At 53.2% G+C, this 23,735-nt stretch overlaps 2 protein-coding genes across 5 annotated transcripts; both read left to right on the plus strand.

Annotated features, from left to right (window-relative positions):
- The first annotated feature begins 3,274 nt into the window (after positions 1-3,274).
- On the plus strand, positions 3,275-16,054 carry LMBR1L (limb development membrane protein 1 like). 4 transcript variants are annotated; one of them, XM_007107502.3, is made up of 17 exons: positions 3,275-3,634; positions 6,535-6,619; positions 7,693-7,726; positions 8,784-8,923; positions 9,112-9,215; positions 9,870-9,996; positions 10,738-10,806; positions 10,944-11,008; positions 11,355-11,427; positions 11,521-11,604; positions 11,700-11,776; positions 12,340-12,417; positions 12,568-12,641; positions 12,876-12,966; positions 13,050-13,116; positions 15,088-15,249; positions 15,453-16,054. In XM_007107502.3, exons 1-17 carry the CDS (start codon positions 3,563-3,565, stop codon positions 15,518-15,520), a joined length of 1,470 nt encoding a protein of 489 aa, XP_007107564.1. In that variant the 5' UTR covers positions 3,275-3,562; the 3' UTR covers positions 15,521-16,054. The 4 variants fall into 4 exon arrangements, with proteins under 4 accessions (XP_007107564.1, XP_028347168.1, XP_028347167.1 ...); XM_028491367.2 differs by having other exon boundaries at positions 3,337-3,634; positions 15,463-16,054; XM_028491366.2 differs by lacking the exon at positions 12,340-12,417 and having other exon boundaries at positions 3,437-3,634; positions 15,463-16,054.
- Positions 16,055-18,008: 1,954 nt separating this feature from the next.
- Positions 18,009-22,785, plus strand: DHH (desert hedgehog signaling molecule). Its single transcript, XM_007107537.3, has 3 exons — positions 18,009-18,339; positions 21,230-21,491; positions 21,753-22,785. Exons 1-3 carry the CDS (start codon positions 18,037-18,039, stop codon positions 22,376-22,378), a joined length of 1,191 nt encoding a protein of 396 aa, XP_007107599.1. The 5' UTR covers positions 18,009-18,036; the 3' UTR covers positions 22,379-22,785.
- Positions 22,786-23,735: the final 950 nt, after the last annotated feature.

Consider the following 23,735-nt stretch of genomic DNA (forward strand, 5'->3'; position numbering starts at 1 on the left):
ATTTCTTTCATCAGTGTCTTATAGTTTTCTGTGTACAGGTCTTTACCCCCTTAGGTAGGTTTTTTCCTGGGTATTTTATTCTTTTTGTTGCAATGGTGAATGGGATTGTTTCCTTAATTTCTCTTTCTGATCTTTCGTTGTTAGTGTATAGGAATGCAAGAGATTTCTGTGCATTAATTTTGTATCCTGCAACTTTACGAGATTTGGTAAGTTTAAAAAGAGAACGTGTAGTGTCTTTTTGCATAGTGTTCTGAGTGGTAGTTTAGTAAACAAAAGCTTTCACCAATTCTAAACATAGGCAATGGAAAAAAGTTATTGTGCTTCCAATGGATTTGTAAACAAGGACTCAAGGACCTGTGGGCAAATAAATCAGATTGCTGCTGGGCTCAAAACTACTTTCTCAAGGGAAGTCTTCTAGATTCTTTCTCTCAGTTCTGAGCTCAAGTTTGTCTTATACTATGAGGTTTCCAGTTTATTTGTTTATTGATATTTTGCCTCTTAAAGTTCACTTCAGTTGTACATTCTGGATGATGATAAGTCTCTAAGCAGAGTTTATGTTAGCCAACTGTTGAAAGAATCAGATGTAATAGTCTGTGACTTGGGTGATGTCACAGCTCCTTGTAAACTGTAAAGGACTGTGAGCATTAGATTCATAGATTTGGAAGTAATCTTAAGGGCCTTCTAGTTTTACAAATGAGTTCAAGCATAGCCCAGGATGACAGTGCTAGAACCAGAACCCAGCTCTTCTGATAATTAGCAATGCCTGCCATCTTTCTCACTACATTTACCAATATTTGAGCACCTACATGAATCAGGCATGGGGCTAAGAGCTAAGGAAATAACCACATTCAAAACAAATATGATTATTTCCCTTTAGGAGCCTATACGGGGGAAACAAACAAATGCAAACAAATTAAATTATGGCAACTTGTGATAAATGAAATTACAAAAATAAGGTAGTGGCGTAACATTTAAGCTCAGACCTGAAGGAGACCAGAGCCAACCAAAAGTGAATTGGGAAGAAGCAGGGGAAGGGGAGAGCTCTTCCAGGCAGAGGAAACAGCAAGTGTAGAGCCCTGGGGAAGGAAAGAGCTTTGCAGGGTCCACCAGGAACTGACCAAAGGTCAGGGTGAAGATGATGCCAAGTTGAAGCAGTAGAGAGGTGCTAGCTCATAGGTCACAAACTCAAATGCACAGCTGGGCTGACAAGGGCATGTTTGTTCAAATTTATTAAAGATTCTGTGAGCCAAACAAAACACAGCATGTCTAATGCAGCCCAGAGGCCACAATTTTGTAACCCCTGAGGGCCTTTTTTTTTTTTTTTTTTTTTTTTTTTGGCAGCACCTCGAGGCTTCTGGAATCTTAGTTTCCAGACCAGGGATTGAATCTGGGCCCTCAGCAGTGAAAGTGCCGAGTTCTAACCACTTGGACCACCAGGGAATTCCCAGGGCTTGGTATTCTTACTTTAAGGCACATGAATTTCTAAGTGCAAATGGATTGCTTTTGAGGGATTTAGAGCAGGGACAGATCTGATTTGTGTTTCAACAAGATCGTTAAAGTACTTTGGCTTGAGATAAAGATAAGAGTTAAGCACCAGGGTCACGCAATAGGCCCAAGCCACCTCCCTGTGCTCTCCTTTCCTTCCCTGCAACAGAGCCAAGGACCCAGCCAGCTATCTTCTCTTTCTATCTCTGCCCACTCTCCCCATTGGATTCTCTTCACTCCAAGCTTGGTTGCTAAAAGGGAAATCAACTATTCACGTCCTCTCATTATCTTGCTACTACCAAAGACATATATATATATATATATATATATATATATATATATATATATACATACATACATACACATGTGTAGTATATTATATATAACATACACACAAATACAAATATGTATGTATATACAAGTATATGCTTTTTATTTCCCAAGGTTCTACTTCAAATCACTGGGGAAACAGAATAGAGATAAAAGTACATGCCCTGTTTCAGGAGTACAGAATTCATTTGTTCATTCTGGCCCCTGACTCTTGCTCAGATAGTAACGGGACACAGTCTAGTCCTTTAGAATTGTGCTCTTATTCTTTAGTGGGGGGCTTTGCAAAACTCAGCCCTTCTTTTAAGTTTCCCTGTACTACTCCTTCCATTTTAGAGGAAGGGTTTAACTCCATGAAGGTGGGACTTCCCAAACAGTACATGTAACAAGGTCACAGGAAGGTAACTTGCATCCCTTGTGACAACCTCTCACCAATTTTCTAATCTCTAAAATGCTAATCATAATACCTGTCCCTGGGTCCCTGGGTAAAATTAGATAAAATCTATAAAGTGAGTGGCACATAGTATAGGTGGTCAGCTAATGTTTGACTCAGCCCATGATCCCCTGTGGGCATTTCCTCACAAAGTTTCAGATGGATATTTCTGTAGCTTCTTATCCACTTTTCTTTGGTATTTGTTCTAGCACACACTAGGGCTCCCACAAAAGTGACTGAGTGAAAACTCCTTGGCGGCAGTGGGTTCCTCACCCCACAATAAACACTTTCAGAAAATGCTACTACGCAATGGAATATTACTCAGACATAGAAAGGAACGAAATAGGGTCATTTGTAGAGACGTGGATGGATCTAGAGACTGTCATACAGAGTGAAGTAAGTCAGAAAGAGAAAAACAAATATCCTATATTAACGCATATATGTGGAACCTAGAAAAATGGTACAGATGAACCGGTTTTCAGGGCAGAAATAAAGACAGATGTAGAGAACAAACGTATGGACACCAAGAGGGGAAAGCGGGAGGGGATGGTGGTGGTGGTGGTGGTATGAATTGGGAGATTGGGATTGACATATATACACTAATATGTATAAAATAGATAACTAATAAGAACCTGCTGTATAAACAAATAAATTAAATTAAATTTTTTAAAAAAGAAAATGCTACTACGGACCTTTTGTTACTGAGCAGCGGTACCTTTCAGAACCTTATGGTGCTCTCACATCCCACCTGGATGGCCTGATCCAAATGGCTTATTTAACCAAGGTCACACTCGTTGCTTATCAACTACGGGAGGTGAAAAAGACAGTTGCTTAGTTTTGGGTATAGCACCGGTAAGCCCCAAAGATCCCGCCTCTTTCCACAGGGCGAGCCTATCAGCGTTCCTCTAGCGAAGAGCGGCAGCTCCGTAGGAGCCAATGAGTTCCGCTCCCTGGAATGATCCCGCCCACCCGTTGTGTTGTCACTCTGCCTCTAGTAAAATAGAAGCGGGATTTGCGCTTCCTCTTAGCGTGCCTATCGGCTGGTGTCTGCGTTGAAACTCTACGGAAGCCTGACCTTAAAGGGGAGGGAGCAGCGGGGGGCTGGGGCCCTTTAAAACGAGGCCCGCGGGTGCCTGCCCCTTTAAGGGAAGGGCGTCCAGACGACAGAATCTGAGCCCCAGATTACCCCGAGTCTCCGTCACAGGCTGCAAGAAAAGGCTCCTTCGCTGGGTCCGGGTGCTTGGCGGCGGCGGTTTTATCCCCGCTGGTCCTCCCCGGGCCCGGAGACACCCCCGCCCCAGTCATGCTGAGCAGAGTATGGAAGCAGCTGACTACGAAGTGCTATCCGTGCGAGAGCAGCTATTCCACGAGAGGGTCCGCGAGTCCATTGTGAGTGCGGGACCCGGGCAGGAAGGGTGGGACCAAGTGGGGAACGGGAGTCGCGGGAGAGGGAGAGTCCGGGTCGGAGTGAGACCACCTGGGCTCAGAGTGCCGGCAGACCCTGCTTGGTCCAGGGGCTAACGACGAAGGGCCCTGGTCCGACCAGTGCTCGGGCTGGCGAATCCCTAGATCGGGTCAGCTGGGTAGCTGCGCGATAAACAAAGCCGATCGGTTTCCGTTCCTCCCACTCTACACGCCCCTCCCCCCCCCCCGCCCGTGTTCGGAGTGCAGGTCTTCGTGTGTCTGGGAGTCTGGTGAGCCTGCCGGTTTTAGTCAGATGGTCGGAGAGGGATGGGTTTGGCTGGGGGGAGGCTTATTTGCAGTTACCCTTCAAACCCAAATAATGTTTGATGAAGGGGAGACGAACAGTGGACTTTGGTGGGTTTCCCACTTTAGAAGAAAGTACTGAGGTGGATTCTACTGTGTAGAGATGGAGAACAACTAAAGTTTCCCCTTCTTTTCCTCCCCCTTATTGGTGTTTGTTAGAAATCCTGCAAGCCGATTTTCCTAGCTTCCCAGCCATTCAGGGATTTCCTGTGAGTGGTTTCCCCCGGTGCTACAGAGGGCACCTGGCTGCTTTCCTTACTGCCTCACTGCCACCTAGAGTAACAGCTGAAACTGCCACACAGCAAGGGACTCCTCACTTACGGGCCAGGGGCACCCAGTGGAGTTTAGGGGATCGCATCTTTCTCAGGCCTGCTCTGAACTCTCATCTCTCTCCTTTCTCCTCTGTCTCCTCCCTCGGAGCTCCCCAAGGTAGCCCTCACCCCCAAATACTAAAGGGAAAGGGAAGGGTTTAGAAGAATAGAAGTTAGTGAGTGGAGAACCCACTGATGGGGTCATATTTCATTTTTTCTTAGACTTGGCCCTAGTCTGCCCTGCACAGCCTCAGATTTCAGGAGGGCTAAAGTGAGCCGTGGCATAACTGGGTCTGCCCTTATCTGTGAGGACTGAAAAGTAGGGAGTATATCTGTCCATGTGTAGAACTCCAGATCTGCTTTCAGGAAGCTTTCCTTGTGTGTTTCTTAGTGGATAGTTCCACATGGTAGGGTTGGGCATATCGTGGAGGCACACCCAGGCCTTGTGACAGTGTAGAGCCAGAGACCCACATTCCTAGAGAACAGGGAGGGATGAGACCTTGGACAGAGAAGCAGCGTGCTGGATGTCTCCCCCATCCTTTAGTCCCATTAGCTGAGGACATCATTGCTGGCCAAGGGCAGCCTGAAGGCTTGTAGTACCGCCCCCACCTGGCTCCAATCCCCTGCTCTAGAAAATGACCTAGCCTCTGCTGGAACTGCATGGAACTGCGTGGAACTCCAGTCTGACCTTTTGAGCCCTCCCACCTTCCTGCTTATTAAGCAAGCCCAGGGCAGAGCACTAGGCAGTAAAAATCTTGCAGTTACGATCTGAGTGGCTCATTCTACCCTACTTCCCTGATATTAAAAGCTACAGTTTTGTCCTAGACCCTTGGTTCTCCTGGGGTCTATGGCTTCTCTCTTTGCGTAGAGAGCTGTATGCGGATTCCCTGTAGGGTCAGCTCCTCTTGGGGACTGGAGCACCTATGAGACTGATTCTACCTTCTTTTTTAAAAAAATTTATTTATTTTTGGCTCCGTTGGGTCTTCGTTGCTGCGTGCAGGCTTTCTCTAGTTGCGGCGAGTGGGGGCCACTCTTTGTTGTGGTGCGCAGGCTTCTCACTGAGGTGGCTTCTCTTGTTTCGGAGCACGGGCTCTAGATGCGCGGGCTTCAGTAGCTGTGGCACGCGGGCTCAGTAGTTGTGGCTCGTAGACTCTAGAGCGCAGGCTCAGTAGTCGTGGTGCACGGGCTTAGGTGCTCCGTGGCATGTGGGATCTTCCTGGAGCAGGGCTCAAACTCGTGTCTCCTGCATTGGCAGGTGGATTCTTAACCACTGTGCCACCAGGGAAGTCCCTGATCATGCCTACTTCAAACACAATAACATCTCAAGATTCTCTGGCCCTGGTTGTGGAGCCAAGCTGTCCAGTGGCTCCTTCCTGGGCAATAGCAGCTTACTTGCGGTAGAGTAGGGATGCATGCATGTGTAGAATAACCTGGCCAAGTCCTGCCATAACTGTCCATTGGAGGAGTAGTCACCCAGGGGCATGGGACAGACCCTTTGAGGCCTACCCTGCAGTTGCAAATCACCTTAGGTAGGGACCAGGGATTGATAGCTTTTAAAGGGGCTGATGCCAGCTCTAGAAACTTTATAGATGTGGGGCCCCAATTAAAGCCTACTATTAAGGACAGGGCATCAAAGAGCCTCTAGTTTGGCCCAGAGCAGACCTGATCTTTCAGGGCCCCTGAATAAACAGAGTAGAAGCTCTGAGTTGGTCTAGGAACATGATTCCTACTTATTTTCTCCTAGAGCTTGGATCAAGGTGGGAGTGGAGGAAGAGGGGGGTGGAGCACCAGGACAATGCAGACATCCCCTTATTCCTCTCAAACCTGCTTCCTTTTCCAATAATGTGCTAGGAGTAAATTCCCTCTGGTTCTGTGGCCTGTTTCAGGTGTGTGGATATGTGCATCTCTAGGAGTCTTCTCTGACAATTTACCAACCAGGGTTCAGTTGGAACTATTTTTTTCCTAGGAAAAAACCCTTGTAGAGCTGGGCATGGTACTGTTTTCCCAAGTGCATGGGACAGCTCCTGTCTGATGCTTCTTGTAGGCGCCTGAGGCCTTGACTAGAAGGAAGTACTGGGGAGAAAGATGGAACCCCTGGAAGTACGGAGCCTAGTTTTGGGAAAGTGTCCCTGTGGAATTAAGAGAGAGGCCATTGGGGCTGTGAAATATGTGGGGCTTAGAGCTTCTCATCTCGCTCACACTCTGCCACAGATCTCAACACTTCTGTTTGCGACGCTCTACATCCTCTGCCACATCGCCCTGACCCGCTTCAAGAAGCCTGCTGAGTTCACCACAGGTACCTGTGACTTCCCTCCCTTCTGCCTGCCCTCTGCCAGTGTTCCCGTTGCCATGGCACCAGCCTCAGGGGAAGAGGCCTATGGTACCTGCTGGGAAAGGAGAGGTGGCTGTTCTGGAGCCTCTGCCTCTTCTGCCTCCCTCCTTCCACAGGCAGAGACAAGGTAGTAGAGTGGAAAGTCTAGATGGAAGTCCCTCAACTAACAGAGCCACAGGGCAAGTAATGTAACTCTTATGACCCTGAGTTTCATCCTCTGCAAAATGAGCCTAATAGTCTCTACCCAGTCCACTGTCATTATGTAGACCAAATATGATGGCTAACGTGAAAGCTCTCTGTGAACCTAAAGCAGGCAACTGCAGGGTGAATGTTATCATGGGCAGAAGCTCTGTCATCTCCTCTCCTAGTGCTCCTATACCCGGGACCAGAGACCTCCCTGACCACTGGGGCCCCAGAACCTGGTGATGGTGACCTTTCTCTTGGTAGAGAGTTCAGATTAAAGCTTTCTGTAGGCATTGTGTGGTTAAGGGGAGGGACACACTTACCCCAGTTCCTAGCTCCAGCCTGTCCAGATCTTCCTGTCCTGGCCTGAACCTTTCCTCCCCTCCAGATGGCGTTATGCGCCCTCAGCCAAGAAGGCAGCTAGTCCTCAGTGTGATTTCCCTGGGGACTTTCTCCATGATTCTCCCTCCCCTCCTGCGCCCCTGCCACTTCCCTTTGCTATACCTAGCCACTGATGTAACCCAGCTCACAGACCAGTCATTCATTGTATTTGCAGCTTACAAAGAGGAACCTATGATGGAGGAGAGCTGGGGAAGGAGGGAAGTGGGGGAGTTTCTGGTCCATACTCTCTCCACCTGGGACCACTGATTTTTAAGCTGCCACCCTGGCCAGAGAATAGGTTGTGGGGTTCATAGTGTGAGCTCTCCCAGGGCCTCCTGTCCAGCTCTGCCTCAGTGGGCCCAGGCCCTTCTTTCAGGAGACAGGAGGGAGCAGGAGAGCACACTGCAACACAGATGGCTCCCAGAGCTGCACACTGATGGCCTGCCTCTTCCCCATGCCTCTGTCTTTTGTAGCGGATGATGAAGATGCTACAGTCAACAAGATTGCGTAAGTGTCATTGCCTCAGCACCTGGCACTAGTAGCCTTTAGAAGCTGGGATCTAGTGAGGCCCCTGGAGCTGGGGGAGAGTAAGGTGTCAGAAGAGAGAGTTTCTGCTTCCGCCCCATTTCTGGCTTCTTCTGGCTTTACGCTATCCTGGGGATGCTTGGAAAAGCTGCTGTTCCTGTCTCCCTGGTTAGGCCGGGAGCTTCAAGCAGCCTCTTGGCCAGGAACTCTGAAGCCTTTTCTTCTGCGGGCATGAGTCACCAGAAGTGGCTCCAGCTTGGCTTCACCTCCCAGCAGCCACTGGAGAGGGAGTGGGGTGGGGATACAGACTGATGGAAATGGCAGGGGATGGGGAAGGTGGAACCCCCAAAGGCAGGGCATGCTTAGTTCTGAGAGGATGGCCCTTACTCTAGGCTGTTATTATTCACTAGCACCTAAAGAGAAAAATATAGAGATGACCCCTCTGATTCAACAGGCAACAGACTAAAAGGCAACCCCCGCTCTCACCTCCCATGGACCAACTAGATAAATGTCCCTTCTTTTCAGCTGATGCAGCCCACGGCACAGGCCTTGGCTGTGAAGCTGGGTTTCAACTCCCCTTGTCCCCCCCTTTGCCTTAGTATCGTCCCATAGGGCATAGCCATATGGAGTGACCCTGCTCTGTCCAGGCTGAAGAAGGCAAGCTCAGAAATGCACTTCCCTGAGCTGAGCAGAGAAGTCAGGCCCCTTAGCTTGGCATCATGCCTGGCACACCCTATAGGCAAGTGCGGGAGGACCACGTTCCTGGGGACAGTCTGGGCAAGTGACATGGCAGGCGACCAGTTTCCCGTAAATGCCTGAGTTGTTCCCATCCCACATGCCAAGGCTTTCCTGGAGGTAAGGGCTAGGGTGGGGAGGCAGTGGGTAGAACTCCAGCTAGACAGCTCTTTCCCTAGGTCTGTCACTGCTACAGCTGGTTCTAGGAGAAGATCTCAAGTGCCTGTGGGGACGAATGGGGCTTCTTGGGCCCAGGGAAGTGAGTGTCTGAGCTAATCAGAGGCACTGCCCCTTCTCTGCCCAGGCTCGAGCTGTGCACCTTCACCCTGGCAGTCGCCCTGGGTGCTGTCCTGCTCCTGCCTTTCTCCATCATCAGCAACGAGGTGCTGCTCTCACTGCCTCGGAACTACTACATCCAGTGGCTCAACGGCTCCCTCATCCATGGTACATCGATCCTGGTTGCAGCTGAGGGTGGGGATGGGGAGCAGATAGGGTAGGGCAGACGCAGACAGCCTGGGGCTGACCATTCATAGAGCACCCCATCCCTCCCGCCTTCCCTGCCACATGGTCAGTCCCCAGTGGGTTGGGGTCCCCCCTTAATGACCCTCTCTGCTTCTCCTTTTTTGCTCTAGGCCTCTGGAACCTCGTTTTCCTCTTCTCCAACTTGTCCCTCATCTTCCTCATGCCCTTTGCATATTTCTTCACTGAGTCTGAGGGCTTCGCTGGCTCCAAAAAGGTGATTGGGGGAATGTATCAATCTGTGCAGACAGGAGTCAGAATTCCACTGAGATGGTTCAACTGAAGAGATTTTAATGAAGAGACTATTTGCAGAGGTTTAATCAGCACTAAGGAGCTTGAGGCACTAGTGACAACAGGAAGTCATTACCACCCCGAAGCCTGTGGGAGCCAAAGGAAGAAATAATTTCTGGAACCCACTGATAGTGGAAGCTGGGGAGGTGTGGCCACCCAGGAGAGGAGCTAGTGTCAAAGGTGCCCAAGGTGGGGGGAAACACACAAAAATACCCTGGACTCTTTCTCTTCCTACCTTCCGCTCTCCTGCCAGCCCTTCCCATTGGGCAAGGTGAACAGGAAACCAGAGGGCAAAGAGCGTATGTGACACAGACCTCGGGGTCAGCCTCCCAGGGCAAGACAAGGATGGAGAAGGGATCTGGGGAGGGGGATTGCAAATGAAGAATATCCAGTAGAGGGAATGATCCCGGACTGTGGGGTAGGAGGACAGAGTGACTTAGCAGAATAAGAGGGGAATAAGAGGGAAACACCCTCCACTGCCTCCTGAGTCCGGTCCTCTCTGGTTCCCCAGCCAAGCTGCCATCTCTGCCGTCTCCTTCCTTCCCCACACTGCCCCCCCCCGCACTGCCTCCTCCTGTAGGGTGTCCTGGCCCGGGTCTACGAGACGCTGGTGGTGCTGACGCTCCTCTCTCTGCTGGTGCTGGGAATGGTGTGGGTGGCGTCAGCCATCGTGGACAACAATAAGGCCAGCACGGAGTCCCTCTATGGTGAGAAGGCCAGCTTCCTCCCCACCCTCCAGGCTGGGTGACTCTTCAGCTGGCTGATGTTCCCTTGCCTGGACCAACTGTATCCCTCTAAAGTGGAGAAGTTTGGGACCTTCTCCCTTAGACTGAAGTTTCAACCTGATGGATTTCAGGCCAAATCCGACCTGTAGAAGTGTTCCATTGGGCCCATGCAATGATTAAAAAAAATGTGAGGGCTTCCCTGGTGGCGCAGTGGTTGAGAGTCCGCCTGCCGATGCAGGGGACGCGGGTTCGTGCCCCGGTCCGGGCAGATCCCACATGCCGCGGAGCGGCTGGGCTCGTGAGCCGTGGCCGCTGAGCCTGCGCGTCCGGAGCCCGTGCTCCGCAACGGGAGAGGCCGCAACAGTGAGAGGCCCGCGTACCGCAAAAAAAAAAAAAAAAAAAAAAAAGTGAGTCCATTGAAATGGGGAGATTTCACATTAATATCCAGGTTTCTGGCTTTGCTTGAGAAGGTTGAGGATCTGGCCACACTAGGCCCCAGTTGCTTGGGCCAAATAGTGGTTGTGCCCTTTAGATAGGGCTTAGGATCTCCAGTTTGCTATAGTCTCTTCCACTCCCTCTTCTGCTGCCCAGCTTTCCTCATTTACATTACTTTCCTAACCCCTATAGGCTTTTGTCTTGTGCCTTTGCCTAGACTCTGAGGCCTGTCATCCCCCAGGAAGCAGGAGGAGAGAGATGGGCTGACGTACTTTTTTTTACCCTTAGACTTCTGGGAGTACTACCTCCCCTACCTCTACTCCTGCATCTCCTTCCTCGGGGTCCTGCTGCTCCTGGGTGAGTGTTCAGGACCTGGGAGGGAATGGGTAAGGTCCTCAGGCCAGAGCAACCAGGGTGGAAGGTGGAATGGAAGGGTGGGTAGGGGAAGCGGTAGAGAGAAGGGTCTGGCAGGTGACTGGCTCCTGTTCCCACAGTGTGTACTCCGCTAGGTCTCGCCTGCATGTTCTCGGTCACTGGGAAGCTGCTGGTCAAGCCCCGGGTATGTAGCGCTCCTTGTCCTTTGATCCTGCAGGGCGGGCTTCCTGCAAAGCTGGAGACAAACAATGAAGCAACCCTACAGTTGTGCAGTGCACACCTTGCAGAGGGCCACAGCCTTTGCTGGCTCCTGTATCCTTGACCCTCATCACCTGGAGCTGGTCACCAGACATACAAAGCAGAACACAAGGCAGTTGGGAGGGACTGCATAAAGTTGCTGGCCACAGGGTGGTGAATGAGGGTAGGGGAAGGAGTAGGACAAAGGAGGCCTGAGATGAGCAGGGTTCTCCTGGGGCCTTTGGGATCAGGGAGCCTCTGACAGTCCATCCCTCCCTTTCCCCTGCCCACAGCTACTGGAGGACCTGGAGGAGCAGCTGCACTGCTCAGCCTTTGAGGAGGCGGCTTTGACCCGCAGGATTTGCAGTGAGACGCAGCTCTTCCCAGTTGGGATGGTGAGCGTGGCTTGGGCAGGGCCTGTGCAGGGCTTGGGGACAGCACCATCTTCTTTGCCCTCAGATCCCACTTCCTGCTGGCTGCCCTTGGACATGGAACTGCTGCACAGACAGGTCCTAGCTCTGCAGACACAGAGGGTCCTGCTGGGTATGTGGGTTGGTAGGCACTGGGATGCCTGCTTTCCCCAAGGAGAATAGCGCCTCATTCTAGGCCCTTGCTAACTGCTTCCCATCCCTGCACAGAGAAGCGGCGGAAGGCTTCAGCCTGGCAGCGGAACCTGGGCTACCCGCTGGCCATGCTGTGCTTGCTGGTACTGACGGTACGGATACCAGCCTTGGTGGGGGTGGGAGGTAGTAGGCCCTGGAGTACCTTAGACCTTCTCAGGGAGCAGGGAGGAGATGCAAGGACCTGGTTATCATCAATAATGGTGGTTGCCTCTCAACGAGTATCTACTTTGTGTCCCGCCTTGTGCTGAGCACATCAGTCCCCATTTTGTAAATGACGAAACTGAGAAGTTAAGGAGTTTGCCCAAGGCCAAGTAGGGCCTAAGCAGTTATGCAGGTTTGCTCTGGGGTGAAAATAAGGGTCGAAATCTAGTCCATCCCCCCATCTGCTATATCCTGGACTTGGGAATAAGTCTTATTTGTCTGGAGGAAGAGGTATATTTTTCTATTTGGCCTTTTTGCAATCCTTCCATCTGGAGAGGGTGCATCTTATAATACCCTCAAAGGTGCTCTCTTGCTAGCATCAGCCTTCAGGAGGTCCCACACAGCTAACTGGAAACTGAAAATATTGGACCAGAGTGTCTGCTCTTAACATTCAACTCTGGATACAACCGTGGGCTGGGACAGGGATGGGAGTCCATGACCTTGCCTCACACAGGGTCTGTCTGTGCTCATTGTGGCCATCCACATCCTGGAGCTGCTCATCGATGAGGCTGCCATGCCCCGGGGCATGCAGGTACTGGGCTGCCCTCCCACCGTATCTTTTGGGGAGGGCCTAAGAAAGGCCAGGTGAGGGGGCAGAAGCTGAGGCCAGAGGGTAGGCTGGGTGCAGGTGGCATTGATGATGGTGGGGCGTGCTGCACAGTGACACTGCTCCATCTCTCAGGGTGCCTCACTGGGCCAGGTCTCCTTCTCCAAGCTGGGCTCCTTTGGCGCCGTCGTTCAGGTCGTACTCATCTTGTATCTTTCTGGAAACCCACCATTGCCTCTCTTCACCAAACCTGTCTCCTCTGGGTTGCTGGGCAGAGCTACAGTGGGAGTGATAGGAAAGGGGGCAAGACTTGGCCAACCCGGGGTTCAGAAAGAAGGAAAAGACTTGATTTGAAAGGAGCGCTGGGGGAGAGAGGTCTGTTCCCTTTGAGATGAGGCATTAATCCTTGGGAGCAGACCAGTTCTTCCCTAACCCAGTGACAGTTACCTGATGGTTTCCTCGGTCATGGGATTCTACAGCTCTCCACTCTTCTGGGGACTGCGGCCCAGATGGCATGACACAGCCATGACGCAGGTAGCTGGCCTGGGGGGCGTGCCTGGGCACTAGGTGCTGGCAGCTCTGCTACCCTGACCTGCGCTTTCCTTAATCCCACCCAGATAATTGGGAACTGTGTCTGTCTCCTGGTCCTAAGCTCAGCACTTCCTGTCTTTTCTCGAACCCTGGGTAAGTAGCAAAAGGAGGTAAGAGAATTGGCTTTTTTTGAGTACCTACTGGTACTAAGCAGACACTTTATATTCGTGCTCTCTCTAATTCCCACAACAAACCTATGAGGAGGGATTATCTCCGTTATACAGATGGAGAAACAGAGGCTTTATAAAATGCTATGCTGAGGGCTTCCCTGGTGGTGCAGTGGTTGAGAGCCCGCCTGCCAATGCAGGGGACACGGGTTCGTGCCCCGGTCCGGGAAGATCCCACATGCCGCGGAGCGGCTGGGCCCGTGAGCCATGGCCGCTGAGCCTGCGCGTACGGAGCCTGTGCTCCACAACGGGAGAGACCACAACAGTGAGAGGCCCGCGTACCACAAAAAAAAAAAAACAAAAAAGCTAGGCCCGTGAGCCATGGCCGCTGAGCCTGCGCGTACGGAGCCTGTGCTCCACAACGGGAGAGGCCACAACAGTGAGAGGCCCGCGTACCGCAAAAAAAAAAAAAAAAAAAAGCTATGCTGAGCTTCAGAGTAGTGTTGCTTCAAAGCTCATACTTTTTCCATTTGCTACATCCATCCCACAGCCTCCCCTACTTACTTCCTTTTTTTTTTTTTGGTGGAGAAGCACCAGTTTCCCCCAAATCTTCTTTTGCGGTGGGTCATCTGATAAACAGTTCTTTCTTTTTCTGTGGCATGAGGGATCAACCCTCGCCCCCTGCAGTGGAAGCATGGAGTCTTAACCACTGGACTGCCAGGGAAGTACCAACATTCTCATTTAAAAGATGAAAAACAGGGACTTTACCGGCGGTCCAGCGGTTAAGACTCCGTACTTCCACTCCAGGGTGTGCGGGTTCCATCCCTGGTCGAGGAAATAAGGTCCTGGCTTGCCGCCTGCGTGGCCAAACTAAGATTAAAAAAAGAAAAGAAGAATGAGAAACAGAAAAGCTAACTGACTTACCCAGAGTTATACAGCTCGTTTGAAGCAAGGCCAAGTCAGGCTAGAACCTCTGTCTCCTGAACCCCAGTCCAGTGTCCAGTGTTTTTTCTACACCCTGGGCATCAAATAACATGCTCAATTCTTTTCCCATCTTTAGCTATGATCTAGCATTACCTGGTAAAAATGTTCAAAAGTGTAACTGGTTCACCCAAGGTAGTAGGGGAGTTGCATAGGTTCCCCACCTCCCCGCCATCATCATCCATATACTGTACATGATTTAGTATTTAAATCAGTTCTATTTGATTCTTAAGTTCGTATTCTCTCTACTCTACCATTTGTACTTATGCCATGGCGATTTAGGAAACTTGGCCTCTGGGTCCACCAGTTAGTTCCTTTAGGTTGGATGCTGGTAGGAATATTTTTTAAGTGGGGGGGGCAGGGCTCCAGAATTTTAATTTATGATGATTATATTATTATTGTTAGGGGCTCGGTAAGTGTTGGAATAGTGCCTGGCACATACAGTGCTTTGTGTTGTCTCATTTAATTCTCACAGTCCCATTATTTTCTCTACTTTATAGTTGAAGAAACTGAGGCACAGATGTTTAAGAAATTTGCCCCAGATCACACAGTTAGATAGGGTGGAGTTCGGATATGAACCAAAGCAGCCATGACCAGAGTCAGAGCTCTTAGCCTCCACACTGCTCTGTCTACTAAAAAAAACATTTGGTGACCAGCTTGTAGGCTCCTGGCCCAGGAACAAGTAGCAGGCCCAGGATGCTCCTCAGGGCTCCTGGAGCCAGAGGGGACCCCCCATGGGAGGAGAAGATGCCAAACTCTGGAAGGGAAGTTAAAGCAAGCCTAGCTGCTGACACTTTCTTCAGTAGCCCTGAACTGTCCCTGAGACAGAGCTTGGGAGATAGGAATAACTAATGAATAGAAGCCAACCTATCAGTTGCAGTGTTGAGATGTGGCCACCAGGAGGCAGCAGAAAGCTGGGCTCTGAGCCAGGGAAGGGTTGGGGGGCCTACCTCCCATCCTGGCCTTTGTACTTCAGGGCTCACTCGTTTGGACCTTCTGGGTGACTTTGGACGCTTCAACTGGCTGGGCAATTTCTACATCGTGTTCCTCTACAACGCAGCCTTCGCGGGCCTCACCACTCTCTGTTTGGTGAAAACCTTCACCGCAGCTGTGCGGGCAGAGCTGATCCGGGCCTTTGGTGAGAGGGAGTGGGGGTGAGGCTGGTAGGGGGGTTGTGGGGTGGAGCCCTCTGGAACGGTGGTCGTTCCAAGCAGGGGAGATGGCATGCTGTCTGCTTTGTTTGCAGCATACCTCATCCACCCATTCTGTGGCTTGATTGTCTTATCCCTGAGGACTGAACCTATACCCCGCTTTTGACTGCCCACCCTGCCTCTTCCGCAGGGCTGGACAGACTGCCGTTGCCGGTCTCCGGTTTCCCCCGGGCATCTAGGAAGACCCAGCACCAGTGACCTCCAGCTGGGGGTGGGAGGGAGAAAACTGCACACTGCCATCTGCTGCCCAGGCCTGGAGGGGTGCCCAGGGGTGGGTGGACCTCAGGACCTGGAATCAGAGAGGGTGGGTGGCAGAGGGGAGCTGAGCTGTCTGCACTGTTGCATCATCTGAGCCAGAGTTTGGGACCAGGCCCCCCTGCTTTTCCAGATTTAACTGTGGGCCCCAGCGTGAGGTGGGGCTGGGTGACTGGGTCTGGCTCCTGGTTCCAAATTCGTTTACACGTCAGTCTGCCTCACTGCTGTTCCGGGCCATGCCCATAGCCATGTTTACATGATTTGATGTGCAATAGGGTGGGGTGGGGGCAGGGGAGTGACTGAGTTGGGGGCAGACTTGGCAGGCAGATTGTCTCCCTTGCCTCTGGCCCAGCAGAGCCTAAGCCCTGTGCTGTCCTGGAGGAGCTATGGACCACTGGAGAGACGGGGGCATAGGGAGGAAGAGGCCACAACCATCAGCAATAAAGTTGATCCCAGGGTTTGCTTTGGTTTTTTAAAGGGCCTGCCTCTGTGTCTATTTGAACAGCTTTGCTCCCACCAGTCCTGAGTCTACAGAGTGAAACAGAGGGGTCCTTCCCACCATCCTTTCCCTTCCCCTCCATCCACATCCTCAGTGGCCTTTGGGGACTTGGGTCTGGTGTTAGACCATACAGTTAGGCAGTGGGAAGCTCCTCCTCCCTTAGCCTTCCTTAAAGCTGGCTGGTCACCTGACTTTTCCCTATGCCCAGGCCTTATTTCTGTGCCTTGGTTATTGGGGGTAGGTGGGCATCAGTGTAGGAATGGGATAACATCCCCCTATATAATATACCCTTCCCCCCTACACCAGCCCTTTCTTCCTTGACCTGCCTCTTGGATGTAGAGTAAAAGAAGTGGCTGCCTGACAAGGGTTTATGATTCTCAGAGAAGAACCTAACTCCATCTTTCGCGAGGCTATCAGTGCCTTGAATACTCTGCAAGCCCCCCTGCTATGTTGGGGGTAGAGGCAAAGTTTCCGCTCATGGTTATGTAGATTGTACATTGCACAACTGCTAGGGGCACCATTCACCTCACAGTCACTGTATGTATAGTTACTATGACTTTTCTTGCAAATGGCAATCAGGTGGCTTGAGGAAGGGCTGCTTTTTTCTAATGTACATAAAGTTACTGTGAATGCTAGCCATGGAGCCGAGTGAGGAATGAGTATGGAATACAAAAAAAAAAAAAATGTAGTTGCCACAAATACTTGCTGAGCACCCTACTATAGGCCAGGTGCTCAGCTAAGATTGTGTTTAAGTTTGTGCTTAAGAACTGCTTTGTGTAGTAAGGGTGACATAATTTTAATACCATACCACAATGGATGGCAGTTAATTACTGGTTCTCAAGGAAACATAGAGGTCCAGTGTCAGAACATCAGGGAAGGCTTCTTAGAGAAAGATTTCTAAACGATAGTAGATTAATGGATGAAGTGTTGCAGGCTCAAAGCCTCTGAGATGAGACCCGAATGGCTCCAGGGGGGGCAGAGAAGGAGAAAGATAAAGAGGTGACTAGATGGAGGGTAAAGGGAAGAGATCATTAGCCTGTTAGAGACTATGACTTTAAGAACCCACTGCCCTCCAGCAGTTTCCAATCCACAAGTTGGGTGTTTGGCAAGGATAAGAGGGGACAAAAGTTTGAAGTCCTAAACCAGACCATAGCTATGAAGCTCTGTTCCTGATTCTGGGGAAGCTCCCAGCAGAAGACTGCAAAGCTACCAGGGAAAATGGTCCCCTGGTATCCAGCCCTTCCAGTCTTGGTTACTGCTAAGGAGGAGAGATGGAAGTGGGGGAGGTTGGGGAAGGAGCACAGAAGGGAGGCTCTGGTTGTGTGCCCAAAGGGCTTGGCTAGTCTTGGGCAGAAATTGGATCCCAAAGCTCCTAGATGATAGCGGGGGACATGACCTGCCAGGGTAGGCTTGGGGAGAGCAAAGATCCAATTCAAGTATCAGAGGAGGGTGGTTTGGTGCTACACACAGGCTTAGAGGTAGAGGGATGCTTATCCAGGCAGCCAAGGACTGTACAGCTGTTAGAATTTCCTAGGCAGGTGCCTGCGTGGTTTCCAGGGTGGAAACGAAGTGGACCAGCGGTGGCCGACTAGAGCCCCCGCCCCGGTGGTAGGGGGCGGGACGGTCCTGGGAGAAGGGCGGGGGGCGGGGCCAGGGGCCACTTAAGGCGGAGCCCCGGCGTTCTGGCAGAGCCGGAGCCTGACGGCAGAGCCCGGCAGGATTGGCACTTACCCACGACCCCCCTTCCCTGCTATGATGGCCGGTCAGTAGCAGGTTCCAGACCCCCCGGGGGTATGTAGGCAGAGCTAGCGGCAGCCAGGTGTGCTGAGCCACAAGAGCTCTAGGGCACTCTGGGGGCAGCTCTGCCTGCTGCGCTCTCTGGTGCAGGGGGAGATGCCCAACTGACGAGCGAGCTGGTGAGGACAAGAACGTTCCCTTTTGGCCGGAGTCCGCTGCATCCATGGCGCTGCCGGCCAGTCTGGTGCCCCTGTGCTGCTTGGCACTTCTGGCGCTGCCGGCCCAGAGCTGCGGGCCGGGCCGGGGGCCGGTTGGCCGGCGCCGCTACGTGCGCAAGCAGCTCGTGCCGCTGCTCTACAAGCAATTTGTGCCCAGCGTGCCCGAGCGGACCCTGGGCGCCAGTGGGCCGGCCGAGGGGAGGGTGACAAGAGGCTCTGAGCGCTTCCGGGACCTGGTGCCTAACTACAACCCCGACATCATCTTCAAGGATGAGGAGAACAGTGGTGCAGACCGCTTGATGACCGAGGTAAGGAGGGCCTCTCCCCACCTGCTCGAGGGCACCGCCAATTTCTCTGCTCTCCTCTGGCAGCTGGCGGAGGGGACGGGGGATGGTGTGAGCTGGACTTCATCTATAGAGACCTTGATCTCAAGGACCTACCTACACTCCTCACCCCTCACCCGCCCGCCCCCCCAAAACACACACACACACACACACCTCTGCTGGCTGTACTGAGTGATCAGGAGCGATCCAGGGAGAGGCTGCATGGGGAGGGGGAGAAGGGACTAGTGAGAGTGAAGCTGGGAGAGACCCCCCAAAAAACACACACACACACACACCTCTGCTGGCTGTACTGAGTGATCAGGAGCGATCCAGGGAGAGGCTGCATGGGGAGGGGGAGAAGGGACTAGTGAGAGTGAAGCTGGGAGAGACAGGGAGGGCGGGGAAAGGAGGATGGCGGCAGGCGAGACGGGAAATGGCTGAGGCGTGGACCGGGGGTCAGCTACCGAGCCAGGCAGGAAGGGCTGGGGTGAGCTGGGGGCCAGGAGCTGGCTAGGCAGCAGACAGAAAGTTCTACCCTTAGCCTGGCTCCTGACCTGATTGTGTTAAAGCTCTGTGGGCCAAAGAGACTGAAGGGGCTGGGAAAGGGGCGACCAAGGGTCAGGTCATCAGGCCATCTACCTGAGGAGGGGCTGGGCAAGAATTGTCTTTGGCGTGGGGCAGGCATCCCAGAACGAAGGTAAAGCTATTCTAGAGTCTAAACGACTGTCCTGGAGTGAAAAGTGATCTTTGATGGGAAGAACAGATGGGCCCACCTGAGAATCAAAGGGTTCCTGTGTCCCTCAAACTCAGTGTAGCTCAGGGACTTTCCTTGGAATTAAAGGGTTAAAATGAATTCAACTACCATGTATTAAGCATCTGCTGCAGACCAGAACCTAACCAACCTAGGGTGAGGTGTGAAGGACCACCTCTGCCCTGTGATCTCAAATGTCAGAGCTGGAAGGAAACTTGGAGGTCACATTCTTCCAAACACACACACCACCACCACCACCACCACCACCACCACCACCACCCCGCCTCCCATTTTTACATGAGAGCTGGGCCCCAGGAGGAAAAGTGATTTAATCAAAACCTTGAAACTAATTAGTGGCATGCCTGGGACTAGAATTCAGGACTCCTGATTCTAAGTCCTATACACTTTCCATTACACCACCTAATTGTGTATGGAGTGGGGAGGTGGGGGGAGAGGGAGGGGTACGGATTTCCTCTGATTAACTGCCATAGTTTTCCAGGTTACTTTGTTAGGAAAACCTGTCCAGGGGAGAAAGAATTCCTTCTTGCTCTTGCCCTGAAGCATTCCTCCTACCCAGAGATTGGGAAGGGGATACTCCTTCCCTCCTGGCCAGGGATGGAATATCCTGGCCCTTTCCTCTGGTTTCCACCTGCAGCAGAGGGGGCAGAACAAGGGATAGGCCCAGGAGAGGCTCTGACAGGCCTGGGAACCCCCCTCGGTCCTGCTTATCTCCCACACCCTGGCTGCAAAAGGCCTCCATTGAGTTGGCTCTGCACTGGGCTGCTGCCCCCGCAGGTCAAGGCCTCAGGGCCTCCTTAGGGGACAAAACGACAAAAAGTTGGAAGGAGTTACCACTTTTCCTGTCTTCCCCCTCCCCTCCTCTCCAACCCTGAGGAGGTGTAGAAGACTCGGGAAGAAGGGCAGGGGGGAAACGTCCCTCTGGCAGTTAGGAGAAAACCAAGTCCGAGGAGAGGTCAGAGCGGGGAGAAGAAAAGGAAGCTGTCCTCTTCGTGCCTCCTCCCGCGAGGTCCGTGCTGTGGTGCGCGCCAAGGTCTCCGGCTCCCAGACTGAAGCGGCCGAGATAACCGTGGTCTCACTCCCCCGCTGCAGGCTTCCAGCCGCTGCTGCTTTTCCTCTTCTCCACTCCCACCCTGCAGGGGGCCCCCCAGATCCGCGCAAGGGCTGCTCGCGTTATTCTCAGGTGTTACTCCCACGCCTTTCTGCGCTGCCTCCGGAGCAGAGACGGAGAGATGGGGGGCTCTCAGGGCTGGCGGAGCCTGAGCTGGAACTGGGAGGGCTGGCCGCGCTGGGGGAGGGGACCCGGCGGGCCGGAGCAGGGATGGGGGGCGCGGCTTTCTGCCCTTTCCTCTCTCTGAGCCGGGGCGGCTGAAAAGCGCCTTTGTGGATGGAGCTGCTGAGTCCGCTTCTCCCGGCGCGTCCCCGGCCTCGGCCCGGGATTCTCGCTCGGTTAAGTCATCCGGGAGAATGGCCATTGTACTTCGCGCAGCCCCCGCCACCCCAACCCTTTTTCCAGCAGCCTAGATCCCGCACGGCTCCGTTTGGGCACCTCTGTGGGGGGCACTCGCACCACGAAAGGGTTAATGCTAGGGGCTGAAAGGAGGAGGAGGAAGGAAGGAAGGAAGCGATGCCCGGTGCCAGGGAAGGCAACGAAACAAAAGATGAATCAGGCGGAGGGAGGGCAGCCGGGGCTTGGGGCGGGGGCCAGGCCAAAACAGGGGCTCCTCTCGCGGAGCCGGGCTGCTCAACCCCTCCCTGACCAAGCTTACACCCGCTCTCTCCACTCTTGCCCTCTCCCAGGTTGAACTGAGGTCCCAGAACAACTAGGGATGAGGGGCGGAAATTAAAAGTGGGGGAAAGAACTAGGTTTGGGCGCTCCCTCTCAATCTCAGGGGTGACCCCACAGTTCGCCAACGACGCTCTGGAGAGCATAGATTAGCGACTACACCCATTCAGATTCTCACTTCCTCAGGACACTCAAAATCTGGGAGGGACTGGAGGGGTGTCGGGAAAACAAAGAAGAATTAACCCGCCCGTCCAGGTCGCTTTAGCCCCCATGCTGGTGGTAGTGGTACTGAGAAGACTGACTCCTTTATTCCCCGCCAGCGTTGTAAAGAGCGGGTGAACGCGCTAGCCATTGCGGTGATGAACATGTGGCCCGGAGTGCGCCTGCGGGTGACCGAGGGCTGGGACGAGGACGGCCACCACGCTCAGGACTCACTTCACTACGAAGGACGTGCCCTGGATATCACCACGTCCGACCGCGACCGCAATAAGTATGGGTTGCTGGCGCGCCTGGCAGTGGAAGCCGGCTTCGACTGGGTCTATTACGAGTCCCGCAACCACGTCCACGTGTCTGTCAAAGCCGGTACAGTACGGGGTGGGTGGTGAGGTCCCTCCGGGAAACTGAGGGTGCGCAGCCCTGTTGCGACTCTAGGGGACACCAAGCGGGCGTTAGTGTTGTAAACCCCTCCCATTTCTGCCCAGGTTAGGACCAGATCCGTGGGAACTTGCATGTTGTTCCGGGACTGGTGAGGTCTGCGCTGGGCTTGACCCACGTCTGTGACAATCTGTACTAACATTCTGGAACTGGTCTCCATTCAATCCTCTCTCTGCTTGTCCCCTCCAGATAACTCACTGGCGGTCAGGGCAGGCGGCTGCTTTCCGGGAAATGCCACCGTGCGCCTAAGGAGCGGCGAGCGGAAGGGGCTGCGGGAACTGCACCGCGGTGACTGGGTGCTGGCGGCAGACGCGGCAGGCCGGGTGGTGCCCACGCCCGTGCTGCTCTTCCTGGACCGGGACTTGCAGCGCCGGGCCTCTTTCGTGGCTGTGGAGACCGAGCGGCCCCCGCGCAAGCTGTTGCTCACTCCCTGGCACCTGGTGTTCGCCGCTCGAGGGCCTGCGCCCGAGCCAGGCGACTTTGCACCGGTGTTCGCGCGCCGGCTGCGCGCGGGGGACTCGGTGCTGGCGCCAGGCGGGGACGCCCTTCGGCCTGCGCGCGTGGCCCGAGTGGCGCGGGAGGAAGCCGTGGGCGTGTTCGCACCGCTCACAGCGCACGGGACGCTGCTGGTCAACGATGTCCTGGCCTCGTGCTACGCGGTTCTGGAGAGTCACCAGTGGGCGCACCGCGCCTTTGCTCCTCTGCGCCTTCTGCACGCGCTGGGGGCGCTGCTTCCGGGCGGGGCCGTCCAGCCAACTGGCATGCATTGGTACTCTCGGTTCCTCTATCGCTTGGCGGAGGAGCTGCTGGACTGAGCGCTCCAGGCATAGAAACCTCGTGGCATCCGCCTAAACGGGAGTGTTCGGGCTGAGATCTGGGGATGTGGGCAGCAGACGATGCTGATTGGGAGGGAGGGAGGGATAGGGAGAAAAATGGACGCGATGGTTTAGGGGCAACCTCTAACTGAGAGGTTGGGTCCTAGGTAGGTGGGGTTGATGATGGGTACTCGTCGACGAGGACTATTTCTCCTCTTCTTCCCCAGTGCCTCGGCCCCACCCGATTATTTTATTTTATTTTCTATTTATAAATTGTAATATAATAATCTGCTTGCCCCGCCTGGCAAGATGAGGGGCTGGGGCACGGTGTTAACAGTTATCTGACTCGGGAGCCAATCTGACATCTGACATTTTCCTACAAGTGGGCTAATAAAGGGAAGGCTTCCGGAGCTTACTGGGAAATATCTCTATTCAGATGGCGATTTACCTCCAGATTGGGGGAGGGGGGTACGGAGAAAGGGAACCGTGCTTTACTTCCCATTCCCCTCTCCTTCCCCAGCAGGTCGTCCCACCCTGCTTCCTCCTCTCAGAGGAGGCATCCCAATCAACCAGCAACAGAGACCAGACGAGTCTGCCCTTTTCGAGGTGGCTAGTTCTTTTTCCCACCCAGAGAGGACTAGCATTCTGCCCACATGTTTGCATACCGACTGTTGGAGGGACCAGGGTTACCCAAGGAACAAGAAAACCCCAAAACGTCCTTTTTCTGTTCATAGGGGCTCCACAGGGCCACTGTGGGTACTGATACTTAAAGAATTCTGGCCCCCAATTGTTAGCCTGCAGTCCTGGTCCCTCCCTCAAGAATCACTGTAATCCCCATCCTACTCTGGTGTAAGGGGTCTACATGGGGCTGGTGTTTTTTAGGGGGATGTAACCGGACCAACTGATGACTCATGGGAATCCCTAGCTAACTCATAACTGATAGTCCCCACGCACTCTTGATCAAGAGAAAGAACCTGGACAGAGGGCTAGAACCTATCCTTCCTGATGGGCTGAGCCCAGATGTATGGGGGTAGAGGGGGCATAGGCCCTCCAAGCAAGGGCACATAGGAATTAAAACCTGAGCCCCCTTCCTGATCACCTGTCCTGGTTGTTGTTTCTACTGGCTTCCTCCACCTTTCCCCTCTCCCCTCTCCCATTATTTCTAGCTCTGCTTTCCTGGCCTGGGTGTTTCTGGAACCTCTGGGTCCAACGCAGCAGACACCTGGAATCCAGGCAGGCAAGTGCCCCTGAGTTAGGAATGGAAGCTCCGAGGAAGTTGGACTGCACTGGAAGGAGAGTGTCAGGGCCTGGGGGATGGTAGGGGTTGGCGGTACCACCAGGAGCCCACCCTTCCCTG

The sequence above is a fragment of the Physeter macrocephalus genome, chromosome 6 (genome assembly GCF_002837175.3).
Source record: "Physeter macrocephalus isolate SW-GA chromosome 6, ASM283717v5, whole genome shotgun sequence".
Classification (NCBI taxonomy): domain Eukaryota; kingdom Metazoa; phylum Chordata; class Mammalia; order Artiodactyla; family Physeteridae; genus Physeter; species Physeter macrocephalus.